The sequence below is a fragment of the Thrips palmi genome, unplaced genomic scaffold (assembly GCF_012932325.1).
Source record: "Thrips palmi isolate BJ-2018 unplaced genomic scaffold, TpBJ-2018v1 HiC_scaffold_19, whole genome shotgun sequence".
NCBI classification, from domain to species: Eukaryota; Metazoa; Arthropoda; class Insecta; order Thysanoptera; family Thripidae; genus Thrips; species Thrips palmi.
In genome coordinates, this window is record NW_023144628.1 from 13,601,906 (window position 1) to 13,619,060 (window position 17,155).

At 44.4% G+C, this 17,155-nt stretch overlaps 2 protein-coding genes across 2 annotated transcripts in view; one reads left to right on the forward strand and one right to left on the reverse strand.

The window, feature by feature from the left end:
• The window catches only part of LOC117645861 (vesicular glutamate transporter 3-like), a 51,513-nt gene extending 44,477 nt beyond the window's left edge, over positions 1 to 7,036 (reverse strand). The window contains exons 1-3 of the mRNA XM_034386384.1: positions 6,965 to 7,036; positions 6,267 to 6,394; positions 3,761 to 3,991 (exon numbers count right to left, since the gene is read on the reverse strand). Coding sequence (XP_034242275.1) covers positions 3,761 to 3,991; positions 6,267 to 6,394; positions 6,965 to 6,998 — 393 coding nt within the window. The 5' untranslated portion in view covers positions 6,999 to 7,036. The remainder of the gene's footprint in view (positions 1 to 3,760; positions 3,992 to 6,266; positions 6,395 to 6,964) is intronic.
• Positions 7,037 to 8,337: 1,301 nt separating this feature from the next.
• Positions 8,338 to 15,547, forward strand: LOC117645866. Its single transcript, XM_034386403.1, has 4 exons — positions 8,338 to 8,426; positions 9,263 to 9,433; positions 10,878 to 11,048; positions 15,118 to 15,547. The coding sequence occupies exons 1-4, from the start codon at positions 8,352 to 8,354 to the stop codon at positions 15,286 to 15,288; spliced, it is 588 nt and encodes a 195-aa protein (XP_034242294.1). The 5' UTR covers positions 8,338 to 8,351; the 3' UTR covers positions 15,289 to 15,547.
• The last annotated feature ends 1,608 nt before the right edge of the window (positions 15,548 to 17,155 follow it).

A 17,155-nucleotide genomic window follows, 5' to 3' on the forward strand; every position in this document is an offset into this window, starting at 1 on the left:
TATACTAGCAAGGCAACGTTAAATTTCACGTAGAATATCATATTATGGTCAGTTGTGTTAATTATCCCAGGATGCCCCGGTTAAAAGAGGATATGCAACTCAGAGTTAGGTTATGTCACCCGTGACGTGCGCCTCGCGCTGTGCTTCGACGGCAAACCCCTTTCGGCGGTATTCCTTCGAAGGTTCGAGATAAGGTTTAGCGTGATACCATTTGAAAGTGATGAAAATACTATCAACGATGTTGGCTGAAGCCTGTTACTCGGGTGGGGTTGGACAGTTTTTCCTCTCTGTGTGTGTCTGTCTGTCTGTCCGCACTACTACTCCAGAACGGCTCGGCCGATTCGGCTGAGATTTTGCAGGGTCATTGGGTATGTCCTTGGCTAACTCTTTAGGTACTCTCAACTTTTATGCAAGTTCCATAATCCCCCCCCCCCCTCCTATGTTTTTGAGGGTGCTGATGACGAAAATAGAACCTATTCTGACCCCCCACCCAAAGTTAAGTCCCAATAATGTAGATTTTAGTCACCAAATGCTATTTTTGTCCGGATCACGCCCATTTCTACGGATTGTCTAGGAAAGCAGCCTGCCGAAGGCAGGTTAGCGCCGCAGGCCAAGGTATACGCCAGGCGTGGAATGTCGAAACTGGCGCAGCATCGCGAGGCCGAAGCCGTTACCCAAGACACTGTTTGGCCACCTTGTCATAAAGTGACAACAAATTTTTGGCTGAGCCAAACTTTATCTTTATCTTTATCTTATACGTTAACTGGGCGAAGCCCTCCATTCAGCCCACAGCCCAGAGCCCAGTGGAGATGCCGGGACTTGGCGGGACCCAGCCGGTTGTCAAGTTTACTTTCGATCTTTAGGCGTGTTAAAACCACGAAAGTAGCATAAAATGTATATGCATGGAAAGGGGAAAGTTCAAAGATTACATTGACGCTAATTTTGACGAAAATAAACTCTTTATGTGAAAATGAGAAGACGACGGGCGTGAAATGGCGAAGGGGAGAGAAGGCGAAAACGATCGTCGGGCCGTCGTTTACTCGCATCTTTGAGCATGTTAGAACGCCGAAAGTGGCACAAATTGTATATTTATGGAAAGAGGAAGGTTCAAAGATTACATTGACGCTAATTTTGACGAAAATAAACTCTTTATGTGAAAATGAGGAGACGACGGAGCGTGAAATGGCGAAGGCGAGAGAAGGCGAAAACGATCGTCGGGCCGTCGTTTACTCGCATCTTTGAGCATGTTAGAACGCCGAAAGTGGCACAAATTGTATATTTATGGAAAGAGGAAGGTTCAAAGATTACATTGACGCTAATTTCCGTGAAATTGAACTCTTTAGTGAAAATGAGGAGACGACGGAGCGTGAAATGGCGAAGGCGAGAGAAGGCGAAAACGATCGTCGGGCCGTCGTTTACTCGCATCTTTGAGCATGTTAGAACGCCGAAAGTGGCACAAATTGTATATTTATGGAAAGAGGAAGGTTCAAAGATTACATTGACGCTAATTTCCGTGAAATTGAACTCTTTATGTGAAAATGAGGAGACGACGGAGCGTGAAATGGCGAAGGCGAGAGAAGGCGAAAACGATCGTCGGGCCGTCGTTTACTCGCATCTTTGAGCATGTTAGAACGCCGAAAGTGGCACAAATTGTATATTTATGGAAAGAGGAAGGTTCAAAGATTACATTGACGCTAATTTCCGTGAAATTGAACTCTTTACGTGAAAATGAGAGGACGACGGGCGTGAAATGGCGAAGGCGAGAGCGCACTAGCTGAACTGTGAATAGCATGATCCTGCCAATAGTGAAGCGCAGAGTCGTTCGAGCAGAAAGCAGAATTCAAGAAAATAATAACATTCTTTCAGATAACTTGACACTTTAACTGTACTTATGATTGTTCGTTCACCATAATTGTAACGTGGAATCGAAGGAAATGAGTACATGAAACCTGCATTCTATTGACACATCTCACCGTTCATAATCTTAATCTTAATAATGGAATAATATTTTACCAAATTTGATTGGTTATGCATTCAAAGTAGTTTCTGCAAAACGATTGAAATTTATTATCATACATATTATCAAACATCTAACACTGGCACATGTATCACAGTGTCTTGTGTTTTTCTTGTAGACTAATATTCATTTCACAAAAGTTTATGATGCCAAGCGATAGATCAAACGAAATTAAAGACCTTATTCTGCGGTCATTCAAAAATATAAAAAGAGACAAGGAGAATCTTCAGGGGAATATATGGCCCTTGCCACTTTCTCTTGTCGGTGGATGTAAATTGTGAGCGCTTAAAGGCGTTCTGTGGGCAAAGGCGTTCTGTTGGGGTAGGCGTTCTGCCTGCCTAGGGGGATGTTATGTGTTAGGTGGCCTTTGCCACTTGTTCTTAAAATTACACATAAACTGTTGGTGCGCAGTTGTGTGGGTTGCACAAAGGCAACTAGAAAAAGAACAAACAGCTACAATCTATCTGATAGAGAACTTGATACCTTTGCAACCAATGACGTTCCTTAGCTTTTATTTGTAATGTGAAACTGACGGAAACATTGTCATTACATCTGTATTTTATTGACTTATATGCAATCAAAGAAGTTCCTGTTAAGGTTATTGTAAAGTGAAAAAAGTGACTATTTAATATTTTTTATTTACTTGTGTCAAATGTCTTAATTTATGGATAAAAGTTCCTTTCTATTGCATAAACTCATACACTAAGAGCAGGGCCCCACTTCATTTTAGTTTCCGAGTTATGGATGTTTACGGTAACTTTCAGTCGTTTCTCTCAAATTCTCCTCACGACAAAGGATTAGCTACCCAGTCCCCAGATTCAAGCAATTGTATTCTTCTTTGCCTAGGGAAAAGATAGCGTTGCCCTTTTTTCAATATGTCACTTAGTTTTCTTCAAAATTCCAAGACCAAAATAAGACAAAATCTCTCAAATTTGAAGAAAGATAAAAATGGGCCTGGTGAAATAGCTTTTACAGCCTGTTCCAGACTGATATTTTCAAATTTGCCCACGCCATCTTTTTCCAGTGCAATAATAGATATACTTGTCCGAATCTGAAAACTGGGTAGCAAATCATTTGTCATGAGGAGAATTTGGGAGAAACGACTAAAAGTTAACGTAAACATCCATAACTCAGAAACTAATAGGAGTTGGGGCTCCCAACTTCAGAAATAAATTCACCTAGTAGTGGTTGAATTTTGACCACAAAATGAACTTTCTGTGACAAATACTTTTAGGACATTCTAGTTTCACTTGACAGCCTCCTTAATCTAGAGATGTTAGGTGGCCTTTGCAGTACAAGGTCATAAATTAAATAAATGTACAGAGCTAAAATCCTAGCGGCACGGGGTATCGCCGCACGCTTCACGAGGCACGATGGGTTGCCTACCCACTGGGCTGATTCCTGTTCCAGCCGAGCCCACCTAGCGTCAAAGACATCAATGATCGTCACAGACCCACTTTCCGGAACACAATAGAATTTTTTTCAACCTGGATACGGTGCGACGTCATAGTAAAAATGACAGCACTGTTAAATTAATCCAGAAACATCCTTAATAAATTAAACAAATGCTTAAAAATTGTCACTTTCTTAGCGACATAGAGGAAAATTTGAAAAATAAATTACAAATATGTAAACGTAGGAGCCCTTAGGCTCAGCCTGAAGCGGTAGCTTTTCCTAGTAAGTGTGCACTGGTCAATTAATTACGATGCAGACTGCCTGCTGTCCAGTGGTCCGCGTGCCTACCTGGACGACTCCAGTGGCGACCCTGAGGCCGGCGACCGCTGCCCAGCCGCCGGTGGTCGCGGCCAGGGGCACCAGGGCGGTGAGGGCGCCGCTGAGGAAGAGCGCCGCCGTGAGGATGCGGGTGGCGCCGCCGCGCGAGGACAGTGTGCCGCCCGCCACCTGGCTCAGCATGTAGCCCCACAGGAAGCAGCCCAGCACGGTGCTCTTCTCCGCCGGCAACCAGTCGAACCGCTGCAACACGACAAACGCGAACGGTCGCATACACTGCCAATCCAAGTGTGAGACAGTTTCACACTCGTAGGTGTGGGACACACTGCAGGAAATAACCACAAAAATACACAAACTTCTGGCAAATTTTTTATCAGGAATTTAGTGTACTTTTTAAGTACAACAATTGTTGTACAAAGGACAACGGAACCAGCATGACGAGTGCTGGGCAGTCCAGGGCTGGTTGTGGTTTGTACAATTCTCGTTGTACTTTCTACAATCCCTGTTGTACTTCTATTGTATAGTTTTTGTTGTACTTTTGTTGTACTATCCACACTTTTACTTGCAGTGCACATTGTCTCACGCACATTTGTGAGCCACGTTTGTCTCACGCTTGCAAGTGTGGGGGTAGATGATACATTTCAACCCTCAAGTCCATGTCAGCACCACCACTTTCACTATTTCAATAAAACCCTCTCAAAAGTGTCCGAAGTTACCCCGTTTCACGGTATCTGTCAACATTGACAGGGGAATCCGGTTAAGGTGGACAGAATGTTGGTTGTGGCGACGTTAGCCTCCCCATTAGCCTTGCGTTTCGGGTAATGCCGACTTCCACCGGACGGGTTCGGGTAGGGTGGGCACTCTTTGTTGGCCGAGGGGTGGGCGCGCAGCAACGGCTCACACAGTTCAGATCACACCATGCCGCCAGTCCCGGACAGAGAAAAATTTGAAGAGCAGCTGTTGGCGCTTATCAATAGCAAGAGGGAAGACAACTCTGCCTTCCTCGGCAATGAAAAGTATGATGAGATTGTGCGGCAGCCGAAATCCGGCAAGAAAAAGGGCATGGTGAGGGCGGACTATCGACGCATCACGCTAAAACTTTTTTCGAAAAGCCTCGCCGAAAATTCGGCGTATATAGCCTTCTTCGGCGGACAACTGTCGCGCCGCGTCTAAGTTCGGTGGAATCACCCGCCGAACGCCGCCGAAAGCCGATGACGCGGCCGATGAAGGTCCGCCGAAGCTCGGCGGGAGTGCCCGGGCCCATGAGGCCCCGTTGTGCTTCGACGGCCTTTCGCCGAACGGCTTGCCGTCCATGTTCGACGCTCCTTCGTCAAATCAAATATAATTGTGATTTAATGTAACAGGGCACGGAATATACTAGCAAGGCTACGTAAAATTGCACGTAGAATCTTATTTTAGGGTCAGTTGTGTAAATTGTCCAAGGATGCCCCGGTTAAAAGCGGATATGCAACTCAGAGCTAGGTTATGTCAGCCGTGACGTGCGCCTCGCACCGTGCTTCGACGGCAAACCCCTGTCGCGATTCTTGCCGTATTTTCAGCGGTACTTATTCCTTCGAAGGTTCGAGAAAAGTTTTAGCGTGATGGCCAAGTACGCTGTAGTGAACCTGGCCGGCGACGACAAACTCATCGTGCCCGTGGCAAGGCAAGGCCGCATGATTGAGTATGTAATGAACGAACACAGCGCTGCTCGAAGTCCACCAAGACGTCGATCATGGGGGGCGCAACAAGATGATGCCCGCTCTCAAGGAAAAGGACGCTAATGTCGGCCAGGACACAGTCATGCTGTTTCTCTCCCTGTGCGGTATTTGCCTGCCAAAGCGCCAAGCCAAGAAGCGCGGAATCGTCGCAAAGCCGCTCTTCTTCAATCAATTGAACGACCGAGTCCAGGTAGACTTGGTGGATTTCCATTCGCGGCCAGATGGGGAGCATAAATTCATTTTTAACTACCAAGATCACCTGACAAAATTCGTTATTCTGGGAGCCCTGAAGCCGAGGACAGCCGACGAAGTCGCCCAGCTTGTCCTAGACATCTTCCTGCTCTTTGGTGCCCCCTGCGTCGGGACTCCAGGTGCGGATGCATAAGTTTTCTCAGTGTACATAAAATTACAAAACACCTCATAATTTACGAACTTCATACAGCATTCTTAATAAATTTTTTGTACCTTACATGTCATATGTGCTAAAAATACTTCTTGAGGTTTGCAGCGTGCCCTGAAATGATTGCTTCCTCCCAGCCCGGAATTTCCGAACAGTAATTAGCTAGGATCACGGTGCGCAAACATAAGATTAGTTTGTAATTTTTTGAGTTTTATTTTTGGAGCATTAGAGATAAAAAAAAGTTACAAATAGAATAACATAAATTATTCATTTGATCTTAAATTAAAGGCATTCTGTGAATATTATTTTTAAATCTGTGTCCGTTTTCAAGAAAAAGCCGCCCCAAATATCAATTAAAGTTAACTTTGCGTGCCCTGGCTAGCGTGCATGTTGAACTTGCCTGCTGGCCGTCACCGTTGTCCGGGGCCGTCATGTCCACCACGGCCACCGACAGGCACACCCTGTGCGTGATGGCAGTGCTGAGGGCGGCGAACAGAACGAGGACCTCCACATGGCGCCAGCCCCAGCCTGCGACCAACAGGGTTCGTGCCGCACTGTTTACAAAGGTTGTTATACGCCACAACAGCAGTCACCAGCCTCAATAAAGCTATATTTCATTAACAAGTTTCGTGAAAAGCAGCTTGTTATGAGAAAGTATTTGGAGCATACATAAGTTTACAAAGAAAATACTTTGTAATTTACGAACTACTTCTTCGTATAACAAAGTAGAGTAGTTTGTACCATGTATGCTCAAGATACTTCGTAAGGTTTTGAGCTGCACTTTTATGACTCCTGAAAACGCTTATAATTTAAAACGTTCCAGAAGAAACGCGAACTTTGGTCGCAGAATACACGAGAGAGTTTACAGTCCATTTGTGCCGCAAACGAGATTCGAGACGCATGACAGTATCTTTTTGGCTGTACAGATGTGTTGTCTTCAGCAGTTTGATTGATAGCGAGAGATATTCGCTTGGTTTTGTTGCTAGATTTTCATATTTCATAAGAAAATTTTGTACAACAAAAGGAGAGCGTTCCACGATTCGCGTGGAGTTCTCAGCGCTGGGCGTTTCAGTGATGTACAGTTCATTTCATGCTCACGTTTCGCCGCCGCCGCGTGCAGTGCGTCCTTCATGCTGCGTCTCGAGGAAGTGGCCCGGTGCCCAAAGTGGCGGCCTCATCACACTGCGAGCGGCGAGATAAATGCCTACACGATAAGCTTACATAATCCACTCCCTTTACTGGCTTCTCATACCCTCTAGATTAAAGCACATCGTGACATTTTAGAACGCGTCGTTAAATCTGGTTCGGTTGGCACGTGTCAGTGGCCTAGCGACAGGTGGGCGACTTAGTGCTGCCCAGGCCTTCGGTTTGGTGACTAAGGAAACACTGTGAGAAAAAAGTACGGAACATGTCTGGTCAATAATTTGCCTGGACCGTCCGTACTTGCCAACTACGGAACGTTCCGTACTTTTCTCCGTACCTCCGTACTATATTTTTCTGGACCATTTCCGTCCAAAAGTACGGAACGTTTTACAATGAATGCTCCAAGTTTTTTGGTTGTCATGAGGTGGGATTTTGGACAATATTTGAGAAGCATGTTTCATGAGTCAAAATTTCGCAGTTTGCCCCAGTAAAGCCTTCAAGAGTTAATACTTCGGACAGTTGGCAGAAAGTCTTCTGAAAAGTCTTCTGCGAGGCCTTGTTTTGTTAAATCAGGAAAAAATTCTACTGTGATGTGTTGTTGTACAAAGCACAATGGGACAGGCATGATGAGTTCAGTCCGAGTGCACAACGGTACTCAGGTTTAAAATCATGCATTACCACGTGCAAAATTGTACGTGAACATTAATCGTGTGTACAGTGGGCCAGAAGACCGGTGAAGGCGGTCAAAATCCCATACGCGTTTTGAGCTGCAGAGTCGCTAAATGATACTGGAACGTGTGACCACACCGATGTGTTACTCTTCAAGCGAGGATTCACTTGTTGGGTCACACGCTCGGTTCGAGTCCCGTTTAGCGACTGGAGCTGATAACGCGTCCATAATTTTGTCCACCGGTCTTTGGTCTGTATCGTGATAATATCAGAAAATCCACAAGCTATAAATATCAGTCAGGGACGAGGTAGAGCGGCTGATATTGCCATCCGCAAGGGATTATAACGTGTAACGTACAACAAACAGCAACATGCAACTCTTGCAGCGGATGTGCTGGATTTAGCACAGAATCCCGACCTTGACACAGATGACACAAAAGCCCGCTTGTTCTAAATGCACTTCGTGAACCGTTGCCGCTATGCCGTCATGTCACGCGTTCCGAACACCAGTTTCCACTGCCCGCACTTCTCGCTCCGTCTCCCTCGCACCCATGGAGTCTGCCGTCACGGAGTGAGAAAGACAGAGCGAGGAATGCGGGTGGCGGCATCGCTCGACAGCAGTGTCGACGACGATGTGGTTTCAGTCTTGCGTCTCGTTCCGAAGCCATAAGCCATGTCTGCTCTCTGGGTGCTTCTTCTTGCAGTCAGCCTTGACTTGAGCGGCGGTGATAGAATCAACTCCTTTGCGGTAAAGAGGAAAGCGGGGGGCATTCAAAACTGGATTCACCCCAATAAATGAGCTACACTCGTAAAACAAAGGCATGAAACAACGGGATAGACAGTCGTTAGATGCCCTTGGGAAAGGCGACAATTGGAATGGGACTTTCAGGCAAAATGTTGATGGCCTTCCAAAGGCATTAAACGATTCATGTCGTTCGAGAGGCGTAAATCGCCAACGCTCTTGAGGGCATAGTTTTGACGCCTTTATGTCACGAGTGTGAATCAACTTCGTAATACAAAAGCATTTCGTCATATATTTTAAAAAGCCTTCGTTTTCTTCGTGTTGCGAAGCGATATGCTGAGCTGCCTTGTCAAAGCCACACTCCGTTAGGACCCAAAATTCAGACCCTATTTTTATCGAGTGAAAATAGATTTTATAACTAGGCAAAAATAAGGTGATATTGTGGCGTTTCACCATTCTCTTGAAGTGTAAAACCTTGTTGTCACCAGTGTCAGCTCATGACAAAATCGTTGATGACTTTTCGTCACTGTTAATGCGCGGTAAAAAGGTTCGTGATTTCCCCAGGATTTCCCTGGAAACTCTTTACTTAAGGCTACCTGGGAAATCCAGGAAATGTTTTTGCCGTGTGATGACCATTCGATTTTATCACCAAATGATGAAATTATCATCAAAGCGGTTATACTTCTTGAATGGGCGTGATAATATTGTCATCAACTGTGTTGAGGACATTCTCGTAAGGGAAGTTTGCCTTTGCATTGGTTGTCACCAAGTAACCACCAATATTTTTACAGTACGATTTGTTGAAAGGTTTAATACAACCGACATTTCTGTAACCCTTCAAGGGCCCATTTCGCGTTGTGCCTGACCACCTGGAGGATTGCCCACCTGAGATGCAGCCCCTCAAAGAATATTACAAACTGCGCTACAGCGCAGCTAGGGACCGCAAGGTGCAGGAAATCTGGTACTACACAGGAAACCTCACCACTCACTTCAGATTCGACGACAGCTTGACGGTTAGTACTGTTCAGCACGTGCTGACGAGAGTCAGCTGAATCTTGGGATAACGTACACACACTAAATGCTTATAGACCTTTATCCATATCTGCGGCAGTTTCTGTGCATCCTGAAGTAATGCATCAATTTTTTTTGTACATAACTTAGGTACAATTTTTTAAATACTTAAGCACAATGTAGAAATATTGTCCCTAATGTATGTACAAATTTGTACCTAACTTCCGTATGCACATAAGCAGCCATAGCTATGGACAATAAAAGTACATAAACATTTTGTGGGGTAACTTGCGCGATATTTCATGTTTAGTGGACTGTGCACGAGCAATGAAAAGAACACTATCCCCTGAGTAAAAAATTCCAATGCTAATCGCATTGCACGGTCGGTGTTCCTATTTTCATAACTGGTAACTGATAATTTAAAATAGAATTATTTAGATAGGGGGAGACTTGGTAGATGAGCCTGTTACGCTTGATTTCAAGCGTATACTGATTACGCTTGAAAACAGAGGATAATACTATGCTTCAGTTTTACCAGTGCTGTTCTACAGCATTGAGGAAAACATGACAAGAGAACCGCAGCATTCAAAAGCAGGCCAAACAATCCAACCTCAGCAACAATGAAGGGGCAATTTCAATGCGCGACTACACTCGTTTTTCCAGCCTCGCGAACGGGCGCAGACGCCGAGAAAATTGATGCCAACCTACGAAAATTAATTTATTGCGTCCTTTCTGCTACGAACTTTTTACTTATGACAAACTTTAAAGATGCTTTAATGTTGGGACACGGGCAATGCGTTAGCATTGGCATTTTCGGAATTTCACGGCGTTTTGATTTCTTTTTATCGGCGACTTTAAATTTTGACGGGTGGCATGATGGGACGGTGCCGTTGCCATGGCGATTTTTTTCCACGTTTTAACCATTTTGTCATTTTGTCATTTGAACACAGACGATTTCTTGTTACTTTGATGAGCCAGGAGGTTTAGTTTTGAGTGGCACATTCATCATTTGAACTATTTTTTGATAGCATCAACTATTCTCGTTTTCGATTGTTGCACATTTGTTTTTCTAGTTGACGGTCAATTTCCACGATAATTATCTAAATAAATTGGCAATTTTCGTTTATTTTATGGTTGAAATAGTTTACCGATATTTATTTGAAAATCGAAGAGGGTGGGGGGGAGGAAGCTGCAGATGGAAAACAAAAGGGGTTCTTGGGGACCCCAAGAGAGGTAGGAATTTTCGCAAATCTGTTGCAGTTTTTCTTTGGCAAGGGAGGCGAAAATTCTTGGCTGAGCGATGATGAAGCCTACCCCCGAGTTGGGATCCGGAATACTTTGGTCGTGCGTCTGCGTGTTGCGTTTCACTTATGTGAGGAATTCCCTAGCCTTCGAAATCGTTTTCACTAATTGCCCAAGTTGAAAACTCTGGATGTTTGTTGGCAGGGCCATGCCAACGTGGCGTCATGGAGTTCTCGCGGGGGCTGGATTGACAACGCCCACGTTTTAACGTCGCCCAGAATTTGCAGCACGATAAGAGAAAGGCTACCCGAAGCCTGGCGGACGTTCGTCGTTGCCATGTTCAACAATCCGCTTCAAGGTTGTCCGTTTCCAGCGGTAAGCTTGACGAATGTGACGTGGCGTTCGCTGAAACAAGGGTAAATCACTGCGAATTTCGATGTTTATATCCGATGAATTTCAGTTAAATTCCGGAGAATTTCAGTCGAATTTCGATGAATTTTAATGTTTTGGTGAATTTTACATGTTTGATGAATTTCGGTGCACAAATTTGGCTGGAGCTAATTCCTCTTGCGCTGGAATGTAAATGTTTGACAGTAACATGGCCATTTTAAGGATGTCACATTTGAACGTGGTCTAACATTTTAACGAATGTGACATCAGACTGCAAATTGGATGGAAAGACCTCGCGCCACAATACGGCGAGACAGCGAGACAAAGTCTCGCCAAAATTTGGTCAGTCAAAAAAGTCTCGCCACAAAATGGTCTGACCATGGTCTTTAGACTGTAACCGTCCGGCGCATAACGGCCTTTGGGTGGCGGTCAGACACAAAAGTCTCGCCGTTTAGAGACATTTGTGTCCGACCATTTTGTGGTAAGACTTTTTTACCTGACCAAATTTTGGCGAGACTTATGGCGAGAAGTGTGTCCCTTGGATTTGTATTGCATATTCAATCAAATGTCACTCTAGCAGGGTGCGAAAACTTAACGTAACCGGTAACTTAACGGAAATTCGGAAGATACCATTACTGCCGTTATTTTAATTTTGTTAGTTAATGTTAGTAACAAATATAACATACGATTGAAACATTAACGATAAAATTATACCCACATCTAATCAGGTAGATAAACAACGGTAAATAGCTTTAAACGGTTATAGAGAATGACGATTATTGAAATTAACCTTCATCATTGGAGAATCATTAATAACGTTAATTGTGGCCTATCGTTTTTAGGTTGCAGTTCACATCAATAATCGCAAAACCGTTCCGATTTAACGTTATATTTTATATTACACGATGCGCTTCTTTTCTCCTTCCGCTGCGCTGCGTCTAGGCGTACGGCTTGATGAGTGCCGCAAGAGTCGTATAGACCCCTTTGGGGCCCCCAGAGGAGACTTAAGGACTCGAAGCGCCGAGTTATCGTGGACGCGATTTCTTATAGCTCGGCGAGGATAGCCGTCTAGCCTTGCTTCGCTTGCCCGCTATGATAACGATAAAACAAATTATTGTTATTAATATGAAATGTAACCGTTAATTTTGCTACAGGATTATCGTTACTACGGAATAACCGTTATTTTGCTAAACCAAAACGAGTTGTTCCTCTCAAAAATGTTATCTTTTATACCGTTTAAATGTTTATCCACAGTTATTGTTTCTATGAATTAACGTTAATCCTTTTACAAATGTTTGCGGTTATTGGTTGTACCTTTAATAAATAACAAAAGCGTTATTTCCGTTATTTTGGTTAAGTTATCACACTCTGGTCTCGACACCGTTCAAATAAGTTTTAATCGATTGCAATGCCTCCTGAACATTGACCACGTTTACGGCTGAACGAGAATCGTGTTTGTCGTTCCCGTCAAAACGACCTCGTTACAATCGATTTTTATATTTTTTAGTCAGATTCTCGGGCAAGGAATCGGTTTTCAGCTGAAATGTCGACTTTGTAGCGTTATCATTTCGCGAGTATCATCACTGTTAAAAAAAAAGTCGAAATTTTCAGACTTTTTAGGATGAAGTCAATTTTGAAACCCAGTGGTCTGAATTTTTAGACCCCCGGACACTCTGAATTTTTGGACCACCTGTCGTCTGAATTTTCAGACTAGCATGTACCTTGAATTTTACGACTACCAGGTAGTCTGAATTTTCGGACTAATGGCAGTCTGAATTTTTCACCTCGCGGGTTTGAATTCTAAGCCGCCCAGGTAATAAAATTACCACTTTTGTCAGGATGTATATTATGTTTTGGAGATGCATATTTTAAATTGCTGAGAAACATGGAATGCATGCACTAAATAGAGCAGTTGTAAAACAGCTCTTTTTGTTAAATGTAGCAACCAAAGTTGCGCAAAACTTTAACTAGATATGATATTTTGCTGAGAGAGCTTCCCAAACAAAAAAACTAGTCCTCGAATGTAAGACTCCAGAAGATGCAGCTGTAAACACTGGAAAGCAGCATGTTGGATCCAGAGGCACACTTTGTGGAAACTTTTTCGGCACGATGAAAATACTTTGGGGACGAGGATGAAAGAGGAGTGACAAATTTCCAAAACGCCACCCACTCCCTCATCACCCGTCCCTTCTTGAGAGGAAAAGGGGAGGAGTGCACGCTGCCGCTGCCCGTGGGCCGAGGTCTGTCGCTTCCAGAGCTTCCGCCGACCGCCGCCAGGAGAGGACACTTGGCGCTAGGGTCGCGCCGAGCCGGTCGTCTGCGGGCTCGAGTCTGCAGGCGCCAAACCACATTTTGGTGCATGCAACTAGGTGAAAATTAAACGCGTGAGACCCAAACAGAGTATTGCCGTGGGTTCTTCAGAGCTTTAAGTGGTGGAAGATTTCACAAATAAGTAGAATCTTTTCAAATACAACGCAAAATAAATGAAAACTGTCAGTAAGGTAGCCGCCAAGAGCGCCCTCCGTGGCCAACGGCGAATGGTGGAAGCTCTGGAAGCGACAGACATCGGCCCACGGCTCCGAACGGCAGTTTACGGCAAATTATTTATATTTAGGATTTTTTCTCTCAAAATTTAAGTTGATCTTCCACTAGTTCAAGTATTTCTGTATTAAAAAAAAATTGCCCGTGACCCTTTTGAAATCAGCCGTAGCCTAGCGAACCTGCACCAATTAGGTCTGCATTTTCGACCTACTTCTCCTCCCCTGTTCCTCCAAGGTCCCTTTAGTTTGGAAGACGCAATATCAGCATAAGGCTACGCCACTTTCACAGCCTGCTTGCCGCGGATTTCGGATGCTTCAGAGTGGTGACTGCACGCACCCGAAGCAATTTTGGAGCACGGAAAGGTGAAGGCAAAACGGCACTGTACACACTGTGCTGAGCGCCGATGTAACACATAAAACGTTGCTTCACGACGGAGCGTCACAAGAAAGATGACACGCGACGCGGACTTGTATTCGGATGCGATGTGCACTGCTCTGGAGACAAGCTAAAACTGACGCATTCTGTCTAGAAATCCCGAGTGGCCGAGGGATTAAGGGCCCCCTCCTCTCCCCCCGCCCTGCGCAGGTAGGCTTCGGCCGGCACGCCGGTCAGCGGTGATTTTCCGAACGCCCCGGCTCGGCTCGGTGTGCCTGGCTCGGCTGGCCGCCGCCGGAGCGGCTCGGCTCGGGTGACCCGGGCTTCGGTCCAGGCCGGCGCCAGGGCAAACATGTCGCATCCTGCAGCTACCAGCGGAGTGCAGGCCGATTTTAAACTCAACACTAGACGGCCGTTCGCTTAGCTGAGCAAAAGTTCATTTACTACTGCTCTAGCAATTCAGGGTCCATAGCACCTGAAACGCAGTCATGCCTTTTATCAGAAAATAAAGCGTCAACTTCAGACTGCGCAGGATGAAAATTCAGACCTTCTACTACAAATGACTGTTTTAAGACCCCGACGCCGAAAATTTATACCGCGCCATCCAAATATTCAGACTCTTGTGTCCGAAACTCATTTTTCAGACCACAAGGTGTAAAATTAAGACCAACTGTCTGAAAATTCTGACTCAAGTCTGAATTTCAGATTCAGACCACTAGGTCTGAAAAAATTGGTCTGAATTTTCAGACTTTTACTGAACTGGAGAGAATGAACGTTTACTTTCCAAATGGTCATAGCCTTTTAAGTCCTACACCCTTATAGGTAACCATCCACAATTCAAGGGGTTCTTGTCAAAAGATCTTATCTGGGCGGTCCCCCCAAGACAATTTTGTCTTAAACGCAGGTGAATTTCACTCATTTTGACCATTTAGGACGTGTACGCGAGTAAGCGGAATATATTTCTACATGCACTAATTGATTCTCTGATCTTTCATCTTAACATATCAGTGAACGCCCAGATAAGATCTTTTGAATAGGTCCCCTCGAATTCAAAGGAAACAGTGTGTGAGATCGGTCACAGAATACTTAAGAAGTTTCCATTTTACTGGCGCCGCAGATCCTTTCGCATATGTTACAGGACACTTACCATATCGTCAACATGTCGACAAACATGAACTTCAACTACCCGCCAACATTTTTTTACGGCAAATGGAGATCCACCGTGAAGCTCATGCGAACATCCTCCAATGAAGTTTTGGGGTGCATTCGAGCCTTTTTCTCTACATTACCCAAATTAAGGCATCGATGAGAAGATCTAACACGCAATAGTGTAATCATTGTGTAAACAGCAGTAGCACCCTGGACGGAGTAACTCACTTAAGTTTGTTAGTGATGCCAGGGCACCAGTTAAAACTCCTGCCACTGCAAAAAAATGTCCTGTCAATGCCCTTTATTTATTACCAGTTTTCACTGCAGTACACACTTATCATCTTACGATGGCAACGCGAACGTAACATACGCTGAAATCAAAACATGCGTATTACGCTGAAATGTCATCGTACTACAATCGCAACCAACGTACCTTACGTTTACAACGTGCGTAATATATTACGCACGTTGAAAACATGCGTATTACGTTGAAAATCCTGCGTACCTTACGTTCACATTCGTGCGTATTATGCAGGTTGGAAGTTGGTCGTACCTTACGATGGAAAATCACCGTATTACGCACGAAAATCAACGTAAGATGATAAGCGTGTATTCACAGCGTTTACTGTGATCTGCTCACGCGATTCACTGTGATCTTGTTCGCGGTGTTCACTGTGATCTGGTCCACAGTAAACACTGAGTTTGACGCCGCTGAGCACCGAAGTACTGCAAATCTGGCTCCAATTCACGGCGTTAACTGTGGCCAGATCACAGTGAACACTGACCGAGATCACAGCGAACACCGTGAACTAGTTCAGCAAACGCCGTGAATTGCATAACAGCCAACATTGGTAATAAAAAAAAAACGGCATTGACAGGACATTTTTTTGCACAGTGTCCTGAGTGACAGGCGACATCCGCAAGCAGACGGACCCAAACGGCAGGCAACTTATCGTGCCACTTGACCGGTTGCCTCTTGTGGTTTTAGTTTTAACGAAAAATGGAAGTGGACTCTGAAAACTGGACTCAGTTGAAATCATTGTTAAATAAGCTTACTTAATTTGTATTTTTATGAATATAGTGTAGAAGGAGTCGTACCTCCCTTTTGTTTTAGAACCCTAGCAGGAAGACAGACGGAAGTCAAAAAAATACACGCCACAGTAATCTAGACTGTCCCGAGACTTGTGCTTCTAATGCGTTGTCTCCCATCTTGTTTGGGAAACTTCTCCAACATCAACTTGCCCATTTAAACGCGAATAGAGTAACAAAATGCCCAGTAAACTTATAAATTAAGAAGAAGAATCGTCACTGCCCTTAATTTATCTCTGCCTCTCCTGCTATGTTTCACTCCTATTTCTCCAGCTTATTCTTTTACGTCTTGCACATGTCCTTATGTTGTCAATTAAAGAAGAAAGTGCAAGCGTTCGTCGAGCCATCTCTTGCCTAACAAGGGCTTTGCTAGCGAATTGTTTGACAACAAATCGAGCTTTTGTCACATCAATAAACATTATAAACCAAAATATTGCATTTTTTGAGATTTTTCAAACAGTATGATCATATTGGATCCACAGGTAATACATACTCCCTTGGAGATCACTTTTTAGTGTTTTTGAGCTTTTGCAGAAATGTGTAAAGTTTCGCCCTGGCAACAATTTTCGCCTGATCCCAAAGTTATGTACCAAAAAAATAGCATTTTATAAGCCCTTTCGATGCATGTAGGACCTTTGAGCAAAAAATAGACCCTTAAATCCAATTTTAAGTGTTTTGGGACCTTGTTTTGGCCAAGATGTTGAGCTACATCGCCCAGACTTGTTGAGCTACATCGCCCAGACTTTGCAGGAATATAGAGAGACATATTACGCACCCATCGCGAGATAGCCGCATCCTGGGCGATGATCCCTAGTTTGGTCCCTGTAGGGTTAAAAGTGCCATTTTTCACTATTGGACCCAAGTTTGGAGCCTCCAAAGAGATGGAAGGTAACGTCACCAGACACCGGCATTGTGTGATCTCTCTTCTAATATGGTCA